At 36.8% G+C, this 12,176-nt stretch overlaps 4 protein-coding genes across 4 annotated transcripts; 1 reads left to right on the top strand and 3 right to left on the bottom strand.

Annotated features, from left to right (window-relative positions):
- Positions 1–1,655: 1,655 nt before the first annotated feature.
- On the bottom strand, positions 1,656–2,843 carry MELLADRAFT_68543 (uncharacterized protein; the record flags this gene model as incomplete). Its single annotated transcript, XM_007417151.1, has 3 exons — positions 1,656–2,096; positions 2,169–2,684; positions 2,706–2,843. 3 exons carry the CDS (start codon positions 2,841–2,843, stop codon positions 1,656–1,658), a joined length of 1,095 nt encoding a protein of 364 aa, XP_007417213.1.
- Positions 2,844–4,550: 1,707 nt separating this feature from the next.
- On the bottom strand, positions 4,551–6,633 carry MELLADRAFT_118286 (uncharacterized protein; the record flags this gene model as incomplete). Its single annotated transcript, XM_007417196.1, has 5 exons — positions 4,551–4,792; positions 4,886–5,307; positions 5,386–5,606; positions 5,695–6,001; positions 6,025–6,633. The coding sequence occupies 5 exons, from the start codon at positions 6,613–6,615 to the stop codon at positions 4,750–4,752; spliced, it is 1,584 nt and encodes a 527-aa protein (XP_007417258.1).
- A 179-nt stretch (positions 6,634–6,812) lies between these two features.
- On the top strand, positions 6,813–7,503 carry MELLADRAFT_94286 (uncharacterized protein; the record flags this gene model as incomplete). The annotated part of the gene is made up of 5 exons (XM_007417178.1): positions 6,813–6,887; positions 6,957–6,996; positions 7,080–7,307; positions 7,395–7,403; positions 7,478–7,503. 5 exons carry the CDS (start codon positions 6,813–6,815, stop codon positions 7,501–7,503), a joined length of 378 nt encoding a protein of 125 aa, XP_007417240.1.
- Positions 7,504–7,821: 318 nt separating this feature from the next.
- On the bottom strand, positions 7,822–9,392 carry MELLADRAFT_73374 (uncharacterized protein; the record flags this gene model as incomplete). Its single annotated transcript, XM_007417163.1, has 7 exons — positions 7,822–8,055; positions 8,159–8,254; positions 8,370–8,472; positions 8,563–8,621; positions 8,700–9,076; positions 9,185–9,195; positions 9,278–9,392. 7 exons carry the CDS (start codon positions 9,289–9,291, stop codon positions 7,945–7,947), a joined length of 771 nt encoding a protein of 256 aa, XP_007417225.1.
- Between the last annotated feature and the right edge of the window lie 2,784 nt (positions 9,393–12,176).

Raw genomic sequence — 12,176 nt, 5'->3', positions numbered from 1 at the left:
AACGGCAGTGTTAAAAGTGCCCAATCTGACTCAACTTTCAAGCCCCCCCCCGGTCCCACTCTAACCCCTCATGAGCTCGAGTTAGTTCACAAGTGCTTAGCAGATACATTGGTTCCCTCTTGGCTCACACGTGTGCCTTCCAAGATTGGTATGCCATTTTCTGGCACTCCCAAAGCCTCCGAATGGCTCGTTTTATACACAGTCTACATTGTTCTTGCATTGGTGCCTTATCACCACAAAGCTGAACCGAATTCAGATTCTGCAAAAATCCATACAGCCATCACCCTCGCCACGCAGATCGTCAATATATCGGTTTCACGCACAATGACCCCCGACGACCTTAAAACCCTTCCCATTCTGCTTGTACAATATCGCACTCACCTTCAAGAAGTTTGGCCTGCAATCCAGTTGAAATCAAACTTACATTTTGCCCAGCACCTCCCAGCTCAATGCCTTCTTCTCGGACCGCCTTCATACACCGCCGCTTGGACTGGGGAGCGTATCATCGGCAACCTTGTCAAATCTTCTGAAAGTGGTAATCGTTGTAAGTCTTTTGCACTCGCGCTTCTCTCCTCAGATAAGATATGCTTATTCTCAAACTCCCATTTGCCCGCTGCCAGCTGTTGTAGGACAGACCATGATCAATAAGCACACTCAGCGCTCTTATTTTCTCAACTTTCTGAAAGATGCACCTTCGACATACGCAGAGGAAATCGGTGCCGACATAATATTGAAAAAACCCGCACCGAAATGGAAAGCGTTCTCACCTTCCTTAGACATCAGCCTTTCAATCCAACCCATCTTAGTAGAGATCGGCTGTGAGGTGTCAATTAAGCTTGAGGAAACATCAGTCTGGCGACATGCCGGAAAGTCTTTCAGTACATTCAATGAACATCGCGGAAATAGCTACGTGGATTTTATAGATCAGGGTAAAACACGCACGGGTGTGATACATCACATCATACGACCTCACAGCCATACGACACCTTTTTTTCTCATACATGTTTTCCGCGAGTTAGATGCCATCGACAGCATTCAAAGTCCTTATTCATACCTCTCGCATCTGAATGCTAAAGTAGTCTATAACGAATGCTACCTCAAATGTGTATGTATGGACGATTTATTTGGACACTGCGCTGCCCTTCATAATCCCTCAGGAACTTTTGGAATAGACAAACCAACTGTCTCGCTAGTGAGTCTCCGGAGCATGGTAAGCTGCTCCACCACAATCTGTGCCCTCATTTATCAAAGCTAAGACCCTTATGTGATTTTAGGCCATCTCTGATATGTCATCAAGCGAAGAAAATATAAAATAAATCATTCCTTTTCATACTTATACCACATATGTACCTTTTTATTTTTGTGACACACGCACCCGACCCTACACCCAGCAGGTCTTTCTCATACTATTTCCTTCTATTGATTCTCAACACACCTCAAGACTGAATAAGCACAATAGCCCCTGGTTAAGTATGATTTCACTTATTACCCGATAGATATATTGACTGGAGAAACACTGTGTACGCTTGTGTAACTTTTTGAAGATTTCAGAGACTTGATATATACAAATGTTTTCTTATCTATTTATCTTTCTTTGAACCATGAGAAAATACAACTTGTGCGGTATTTTGATGGAGCTACAAACAAAGGAAAAGCTAAACAACAGAATCTTCAATGAGAGGAGGTAGTATGTTTAAGAGACTTGTAACAGGTTTCATATGAAGAGCAGCCTTTTCTTCAGGCATCAAGTTAGACAGAAAAACTGGGTCATAACAGTTTTCGAGGAGGCCTATACATACAGCAGCATGTGGATTAGTATGGGTGGCTTTGGTTCGACATTGATCAAACCTTTTGTGAGCATTGACTACCCCGCGACTAGAAGCACAGTACTTGTAGGAAAGGCCGTCGATCTGTTGCAGTATTGACGCATATTGTTGACTGCGCCAGATAAGTCCAACTGAGGGATATTGAGTGTCTTCTGGCTCCCACTCCGTGTCAGAGCAACAGTCGTGATGAGGCATGATTTCGGACGCTTTCTGCTCAAGTTTCTTGGCTTTCATAAGACGAGTCAGCGAATCGGTGCGGTATTTAAAAAGCTTCACGATTTAACAACAATCAGCATGGGATCCTCAACATACACAAGATAGTGAGAGACGTCTTTGACTCACCACCTGTTTCTTACGAAGTGTTTCTTTCCGGAGAACCTTTTCTCGAGATCCTCGATTTTGGCGAACATCGTTTGCGCGGCCACGAATCCATCGAAGAACTACACCCATACATATCTTTTCCGTGTTGTGAGATGGAGTTACAGACTCTCCGCTGAATGCACCTTCTGACTTGGCATATCGCCAATGTTTAACAATCAAAACTGCTAAGGTGCGATTCCAAATATCCTTGTCGTTTTTTTCCCAATCCAGCGTCATTCTACTAATGCCATAGCTCTTCAAGTCGGAAAGGAAGAGCAACTTGAACGGAATAATATCTTCGTCGTCTGATGAAACATGAGCAGAGACGGAGTTTGTCCCGAAAATCTTGTGATCCGACATTATTTCATGTTGACTCAGAGGTCGAAGTTGGCAGCGCTCGTCATCGGTAGGTGCCGGTGGATAAGACTTCGTTAATTTGTCGTATCCGAGTAAAAATCTTGTGAACTTGGCCAATGATTGGCAGATTCCCTCACCTGACTGCGGAAGCGTGTCACTTACCGAAGCATTCACAGCTTTCAGCGAAGTGACAGCGACACCCTTTTTCCAGTGGTGAGAGGTGCGAGCTGCTACAGAGAAAGAATCAGAAGCCGTGCTTTCCCAAATACTCAGATGCGAATAACAGATTGACAAACGCATTCTGAAAAGCTTAAGGTGCGATATTGATTGAGCTCGAAGGGCGAGATAGTTCACACTGCAAAAATAATGTATTTTTCCAAGGTGAAAAATGATTGACATTAATGCACAAAATGATTAATAATGCAGAATTAATGCAGAAAAATGCAGAATTAATGCAGAATTAATGCATTTTTAATCATTTTGTGAAATAAATGTAATCATTTTTCACCTGGGAAAAATACATTATATTTGCAGTGTCAAGGTACTGACAGCGTTTGAAAATGATGATTTGATCCGCTTATGATGGATTCAGATGTTTCATATGGCTCTTTGCGTGATATGGTACTTTCAAAACTAGTACAAAGACCACGGCTTGATTCGGTTCGCCAAGAGTGAGTGGATTGCAGCACCCGCGTTGTTTCAGCAAGAGGGAAAAGCTCAGCGGTTGAAGGGATACAAGACGTGACAAGGGATTGCTAACCCCCTTTCTTGTTTGAGACACAGCCGGGTAGATGCTCTTATTCGACCGATTCTTGGCCAACAAAGGGGTGCTCAACGGCACAAATCATCCTGTCTGTCAAAAAGTGAGTAAAACTCTTGCAAACTCGTATCGAAATTCTCTGTGTGTGCACGTCGACGTGCTTGAAGAAGACAGACGTGGTGTACAAATCCAGTCTCAATCAGATCTCAAGCATTTTATCTTTCCCTTGTGTCTCGTGATACAAATACAATTTCTTCTTGTTGTACTCTACATGAGATCTGAATACATTACAATTGATAAAAAATGATGTTGGTTCCATTATAACATATCTTTGCTCTGATCACCACCCATTTAATCTTTTCATAAATTGCCAAAATCAACATCACTCATAACGCGCATTTATCAGATCTGAATTTGAGCTACAAGAGCGTGTTTCAAACAATTCACACACTATCCATCAATCCATACTTTCATTTGATTCTTGAATTCTAAAGATGATGAACTTTATCCAACATTTTACTCATTGGATCATATGAAAATTCTACTTACTCCTTGAGAAATCAATTGTGGAAAGAGAAACATCCACACTTAACTCAATACCAATCAAACTTACCAATAATCTCATATATCTGATATATCACTCAAATTCAATCATAAACAGTCACCCAATTCATGGTAGGCACATAATCCCATCTCCATATCCAACAAAACATCAAGAGATAATGATGATCAAATTGAATCCTTTGATTCTGAATATATAAAGGAAAAGTATTTACATCAACCAATTTTAACAAACATGAATTGTTAAGTTTAACTTTGACTAAACAATCCAAATTCTTCTTAACCCCACAAACCAAATCTTCCATCCAATGTTCTTTTAGCTCACTCTAACAACTTCAAACATATCTTGTTTATACAACTTACAAACACCTTCAACTTCTTCCAATCAAACTTTCCAAACCCCTTTGATTTTTTTTAAAAACCCACATTCTATTTCTTACTAATCTTGAAATTCCTAGTTATACAATCTTATTAACTTTTCACATCGATTTACTTTAACTTTAAATGACTTTTCATTCATAAGCCCTCTTTCCAACAAAAAACAAAAACACACCCATACTATCCTTTCATGAATTTTTTCCAATTCCAATCATATTGTAACATTCAGTATAAAACAATTGACTTGATCTTTTAAAAAAATCTTTCATATCTACAATCAAATCAAAAAACACACAGACACACAAGATAATTCACAAATTCATAAATTCCTATTTATTAAATCATGAATCTATTTACTCTTTAAATCAATTATGACTTCAAATTGATTAATCCAAACCAAACAAAAAAATATCATACAAAAAACATGAAACCAAAAACCAAAAACCTCAATCTTGAAATCCTTGCCCTCTTTTCCCTTTTTCCCCTTTTCAACCATTTTGTTCCTTTTCATCTTCTACGTCCAACTCTAGCAGTCTCTCTTCTAGCCCTCCTACAAAAAACAAAACCACACAAAAAAACCAATTAGTCCTGTTAAATGATCCAACAAATCTTATAAACCAAAACCCAAAATCCCAAGACTAACCTAATCAATCTTTCTTTTTCAATTTCGATCCATTCTAAATCTTCACCATTCAAATACTCGAGCTTAGGTCCAAACAAATTACACTCATTCCAATCCCTCCAAACGCCTTCTAATCTCCTACACCCTTTTTGAAGACTAAACCTTTCTCTCAAAAGTGGATCAGATGATTCAAACCTTTGATTCTGATGAGCTTGATGTTTTCTAGAATGTAGATAGTTCTTCGAAATCAATCCAATCGAAACACATTCTTTTTTATACTTGAAAATCTCTTCATGTATACAATGTGAAATGATCGGTAAACTAGAAGTAGGTAAACTTAATTCTGAGATATATTGTTTGGTAAACAATTCAGGTGTTAAGTTGGATGCTAAATCCCATTCGATCTTATCAACAAGATGTAAAGTTTGAATTTGAACATCCAACTAAACCACCCCCCCAAAAAAAATCAATCCTCAGTTTTCTCAACATCAATCCAAGAATCAATTCATGAAAAAGCTTACATTAATAATCACTCTAAGATCAGGTTCGATGCCTTCAAGTTCTTCAAGCTTCATTTGATCAAGTTCGGTTTGATTAGGTAACAATTTAAGATTCGAAATCGTTGAAAACTCTTTAAGTTGGAAATTGATTTGTTCTATAATCTTAGGTACATATTGTACAGGTGAAATATCAAGATCATGACAAAATTCAATAGCAAAGGTTTCAGGTGAAATTCGTTTTTCTACAAATTTCAAATTTCAATCAAAAAAAAAATCCATCATCAAGTTCATTTCAAGTGTATAGATTTAGGAGAAAATGTATAAACAAACCAGATAAATTCCAAGTAAACACATCTCTAACCCTAATTTCCTCCGTATCAAATTCGATCCTAATAGGAACCAATCTATCTTCCCCATCCCCATCCCCATCCCCTTCTTCTCCATCAACTTTTTCTTTCAAGTCTTGATCATCTTCTTCTAAGGGAGCTTCATTCTTTTCATCTAAACTCAACAAATTCATAATCCCAATCGGTTTTCGAATTCGTTTTTGAACTTTAATCAATTTAGCCGGTGGTTCGAGATCCAAATAAATCTTACCATCACCATACTTTCGTTTCTTCAAAGCTTCTAATCTTTTCTCTTTTCATCAATCTCATTCACAGTATTAGTAGTATTAGTAGTGATATTATTAAAATTTTGATGAGAACTTGAATTTTTAATAGCCAATGATGATGATGATGTGTTCTGATTCACATTCCATGCTTTCTGTCTAGCTGTCAATGGTTTTCGTTCATCTAAACTTGTTTCTAATTCGAATTCAGGTAACTTTGAATCATGTTCTGAATAATTGACTACTTTTCTAGTTCTTCTTCCCAGATCAGAAACCGATCCAGGAACCAAATGAAACTGACTAGAATGAGATGTACCAAGATTATTAGTATGATGATGATGATGATCAAGAGGTGAATGAGCTCGATCGGTTCTTTGTTGAATATAAGTATTAGTAATAATAGGTTGTACTAAAGAAGTAGTACCTAATCTTAATCTAGAAGGATAAGTCGTAAATAAAGCTTGTTGAAATGGTTTGATAGATAAAGAATGAAATGGTTTTAAGGCTTGATTTGATTCAGGTAAGATTGACCAAGTTGATCGATTTGAAGGTAAACTTGTTTGTTTGTTGTTGTTGTTGTTGTTTGAATCAAATTGAGATGGTGTTTGATTGTTTAATTGATAAAAGTTTGCTGGATTCATTTTGGGTTGATAATGCTTGATGGTGGTGAATGGTTGAATGGTTGAATGAGAATTGGTCACGTCTTTGGATCCAAGACCCCGTGACGGTTGAGGTAATGTCTAGAGTCCGACCCGATCCTACTACTCACTCGATCCAAGTTCACTCTTCGATCAACTTCAACCACTTCAAACCACTCTGACTCTGACTGTGACTCAAGATGGCATCTCTAACAGGAGTGAATCCTAGCATATCATATAACCCAGACCATCTAAACTCAATCTGTCCTGAAATAGTAAGTCAATCTCACCAAAACCCAATCCCAATGTCAAACTCATGATTCTAATCAATTTCAATCAATCAGCTAATCTCAAATCAAAAATCAATCGAATTCATCAAATCAAGTAAGAAACCCTTTCCAATATCCCATATCCCAACCAAAGAAACCATCTAATCCCTAATTTGATTTTCTTTTGTATGATAAAAGTGACTTCAACAATCTCAGGTTCATTATGTGGTATCTTAGGTTTAACAAATCACCTTGGTTTTCTCTTCTACCTACTCACTTCTTTCATAGTTTCTTCTTTAATTTGGTTTTCAACTTTCATCAAATCAAAATCTTCTACATCTTCAAACCAATCATTAACTTACTTTAAATCATCTTATACTCTTTGGACAAGTTCTTTAATTGATAACTTATTTACTTTTATCCTTTGTAAGTCATCATCTCTTGCTTTTGATTGATTCTCAAAAAGAATGTTTGATAAGAAACTGATCTTGTTGAATCTTTGGTTTCTTACAGGGTGGACATGTAAGTCTTGAAAATCTAATCTTCCTTCTAATCGATTCCATCCACTAATTTTCATTCTCAACTTTTCATCCCAGTATTCTATGGTCTAATACACAGTTGAGTAACCTTTCAAATCCAATCAAATTCAAACCCTCAATCAACTTAACCTCTCACTAACTTTGAATCTAATCCCATATCACAGTTTACGATTAATCTCACAACAATCAATCTTGACTTGTTTTTGTTTTCTCATCAATTTCACTCCTACCTGATCAATTTTGTAAAACCAAAAAACTTATCTACCTACTTTCACCATGAATTCAACAAATTCAATCCAATTCTTTAAAAAAAAGAAATCCCTAAAAAACAATTCACAAACAATTCAACCAAGACTCTAGTGTTTTTACCTCATCCAACTACCCAAAACCATTGATATTCTCAAAAAAAAACTTCTTTTCTCTTCTTTGAATAACAACTATATGGTGAAAAAAATAATTACATTATGTTTTTTTTTTCAGTGGTTCTTGTTAATCAATCAACTTGACAATCAATTCAATTTTCCTTAAGCAGTAGGTGTAGATCCAATTCCAGTATTACTTTCAACTGGCATTTGTGAAATCACAGCTTTCAATTCTTCATCAGTTAAGATTTGAAATCCACCTTTTGGTGTCACCTAAAACCACCCCCACCGACCACCAAAAAAAAGAAAAAAAGTTTAATCTTCATTCAAATCGGGTGTTTTTTGGGTTGTTGGGCTAGACTTTTCGATTTCTTACCTGAGCTAATTGAATGTTATGTTCATTTAATTTTTCTTCCATCACATGTCTTAATGTTCCAAGTGTCAATAACTGAGCTTCAAGTAAACTCATTGACTAAACCAACCATCACCATGAAATCCGCACCAGATCAAATCAGTCAAAAAAGCAAGTCAAAACAAAAGATATAATCTGATGGGTCTTTTTTCAATTCGAATGAGATCCCACAAACCTTATGCCAACGTTCTTGTAATTCAGTTTGAGCTCCTTCAGATCCACTTCCAATAGCTTTAGCATCGTATCTCATAAAAGTACCTGATGGATCAGCATGAAACCTGCAACGAAACCAAACAAAACGATCAAATCAGTTAATAAACCGAAAGGATCATCCATTTTGTAAATCAATCCATCAAAAGTGAACCTACAACTGTGGTCCATTCTCATCACAACCAGCAATCAAAAGCGCCACTCCAAACGGTCTAGACTACAAACCCCATATCACCCAACCAAATCATCAATCCAACCGCATCCAAACTCTTAAAAACCTTTCTCAAGAACATACCATCATCGCATCTTCATCATCAGTACTCTCACCAAACCTCAAAGCCAAATCACAAACGGCCTGAGTAACCGACTCGATCTTGATGGGTTCATCAAACGTGAACCGATGGTTCTGTCCCACCAATCTAGCATGTTCGACCATCGTTCTCGAATCCGCCACCAAACCACTCACCGCACATCCCACATGTGAATCGATTTCCATAATCTTTTCAATCGAAGATGATTCCAATAGTTTAGATTGTGATCTTCTTTCGACACCTAGAATGATACCTTCCTTGGTCGTCACGGCTATTGTGGTCGAACCTAGTTTGATGGCTTCAATGGCATATTCTACTTGAAATAATCTTCCTTCTGGTGAAAATGTATTCACTCCTCGATCTAATTATCAAAACAAAAAAAAACAAAATCCGCGTAAGTCGATGAAATATCCAAGATTATCTTATTTGATTGGATTGGATTGGATTCGATGGAGATCTTGGACCGTACCATATTCAGATCTTTCAAAAAGAAAACACGCAAGACCCAAAAGTAAGTAACCGAACGAACACTTTTATTCTTGACAAACAATTCATCACATACCTAGTTAGAAACATGTTGATGTTAAGAATTGATCAAGTAGAAAATGATTGAATGGTTAAAAATCTTTCGATGTGTTGAGTGTGTTGAGTGAGTGTGTTGAGTGAGTCTTGAGTTTGATCGATCAGCAATGACGTACGCTTAAAGTGTCATTTTCAAAACTGTACTTTGATTCTGGATTCTGATGTGTAACAAATTCAAGATCACGTGACTTATTCCAAAATCACTCTACTTCAAATCTTTCTTTAAACCCAATGACTCCAGTGCCACAAACCATTTGAGCTATATGACATCTGTACATATTTACTTGATAACTTTGTTCAGTGTCATTTATCGTGGCAAGTTTAACACAAAGTAATAAAAAATTCATACAACACTTTGATTTAGAACCATAAAAGTTTTCCAAATCCTTATCAAAAGATAAACCTCTATCACTTTAAACCTTCTAAAGATTTCAATCACATATATGTACAACAAAGCATCTGTAAACTAGAATGATTAATAAAATATAAAAGTAGAACAATAAAGATCTATTATGTCTGCTCCATTTCCAATTCAATTGACCTCCATACCTTTTTCTGAAACTCAAATACCTGCAACTGGATGATGCATAATAAGTCTTTACACACTTTTTAATCAGCTTTGAACTATATCAATTCAGACTCAGAACCCAATAAAAAAAGTCTGATCATCAATCAAGCCTTGTATCTCAAGTTCAAGAAGAGATATGAAAGAGCTTATCATTAAAGCACATCTGATGGGCCATCTTGGTAAAACATTTCCTCATTGTATGCTGGCAATGTCATGATCCTATGTAACAAATCACAAGTGTCAGCACACCTGAACTGACAGATAAAACACTCAAAGTTACTCCAGATATTCTACATACATGTAGATCAAAGCATTCAATGATTGTATAAATTCATTCTCTGCCCTCATTCTTGCAACAATCATACATAAAAAAGTCATATCCATTCCCTTTGTTCCTTAAGCCCCAAGGCCCCAAAGTTGACCATAAGATATGTATTGAGAAATATTTATTGAAAGACAAAACAATACCATCCGTAATCATTACAGTACTAGTACTCATGAAATGAGTATTGATTCCATTTTGTGATCTACTAGTACATATCACATTAGTTAAACTTGTAGAATTAAAACTCATCAGAAATCAACGGTAAGAAAAATGATAAACTAAAGATCTAGATCAGGGTGAACTTTTGGACTTTTGGATATGGATATCCAATTGTAGAGATCTTAAGATCCTTAAAACCTGAAAGACTGAGCTTAACCTTTGGTGATTTTTTTAGTTTACATCACTAATTTTAAATGAACTAAACCTTGTCAATTCAATCCAACATCTTCTTCATTATGAATGACTTTCTGTATGTCCCATACAAAAAAGCTCTAATCTGTCAAAGTGGAAAATAGTCTGGTGTGGTTTATCACTTGGCAAAAAAAATCAAAAGTATCTCATGTGAAGCACAGCACCTCAGACCAAGTTTGAAAAGCTGATGTCTTAAACAATATGGCAAACAGTGGACCATCCAGAAGTTGTAACCATTGCCTCACTGTATGGTAGGCAACAGACTTTGAGATCCATAAAATGCACTAGCCTGAGTCCATTAAATTTACATGTAACATTCAATAAAGTGAATCACTTCTTCATAAATATAAATAATTCATCACTCATCCAACACTGTGAAAAACATACATATTTGAAACTTAAAGGTTCATGATCAAGTGGATCTAATCTAACTCAGTATTTGTCCCCAATCACAAAGAAATCATGAATTTTCATTGATAAATCATCCAACCCACTTAATATACTAAGTTCATATATTTTGTGATGAATATAAACAATCTCAACCATAAAAGGTCAAAATCATAGTCATATTTGTACAAGAAATCAAATCAAATCAAATCAAATCACTTTTGATAATTCTAAACCCTCATTAAAAACAACAATCAAAAGTTAAACCTTATAAAGGCATTCAATCTTTTTTTCTATGAATTAATACATGATGATCATGATCATGATCAAGAATACCTGAACCTAAGTTTTTTTTTTGGTTTGAAAAAAATCAAATTAAATTTCATAACATCTTCATCATCAATAAGGGCGCGTTCACTTAAGCAATTTCTGGTGATACATCACATTCTGCAAAATTTAAAGTGCTGGTTTGGTGGAGTTAATGCACCAACCCGGACCCAACCCGGAGATTCTGAGCTGGACCGGGGCCACCCCCCCTTCCAGGCCGGGCCGACCCGGTCCGGTAGCCATACATAGGCGAGAATGGGGGAAAAGAAAGAAAAAATTTTTCCCCCTCATTCAATTCAACATCACAGTACATTCAATTGAACGTAGATGATCAAGGATCTACAGTCTCAGCAATGCCGCAAAAACACCGTCGCAGCTCTCCTCGCCCTACTTCCACCATCGTCGTTTCGGACTCCGAAGGGCAATCTGATTCTCCTGTTTCGAAAACTCCAAGCACATCAAACGCAGTGAAACTCACCAAAAACCAGAAGTCGTGGGTCTGGAAATACTTCAAGACCAAAACTCAGCAAGGTGTTGCTAAGTACGTCTGCCAGGCTGCGAAACCTCCAGGTAGTAATCGCATCTGTGGAGCTGCGATGACGCCTGATCCAACTCAGAGCACGAAATCGTTATCTCGTCATCTCGAGCGTTATCACCAGATCACTGCTACGGCCGAACCTCAACAAGGTGCGATCAAATTGTTTCTTGAGACGGGGGCAATTAAGAAGGTCAGTTTTTGAACTTCTACTTCTTTTCGTTTCATCTCCTTTCTTTATTTCCTTTTTTGAACTTCTACTTCTTTTCGTTTCATCTCATTTTTTATTTCCTTGTTTCCTTTACTTTTTCGCTTTCTCATCATCA

Source organism: Melampsora larici-populina (assembly GCF_000204055.1).
Source record: "Melampsora larici-populina 98AG31 unplaced genomic scaffold MELLAscaffold_69, whole genome shotgun sequence".
NCBI classification, from domain to species: domain Eukaryota; kingdom Fungi; phylum Basidiomycota; class Pucciniomycetes; order Pucciniales; family Melampsoraceae; genus Melampsora; species Melampsora laricis-populina.
The sequence above is the reverse complement of the archived record's forward strand: the minus strand, read 5'-3'. Positions and strand labels throughout refer to the sequence as shown.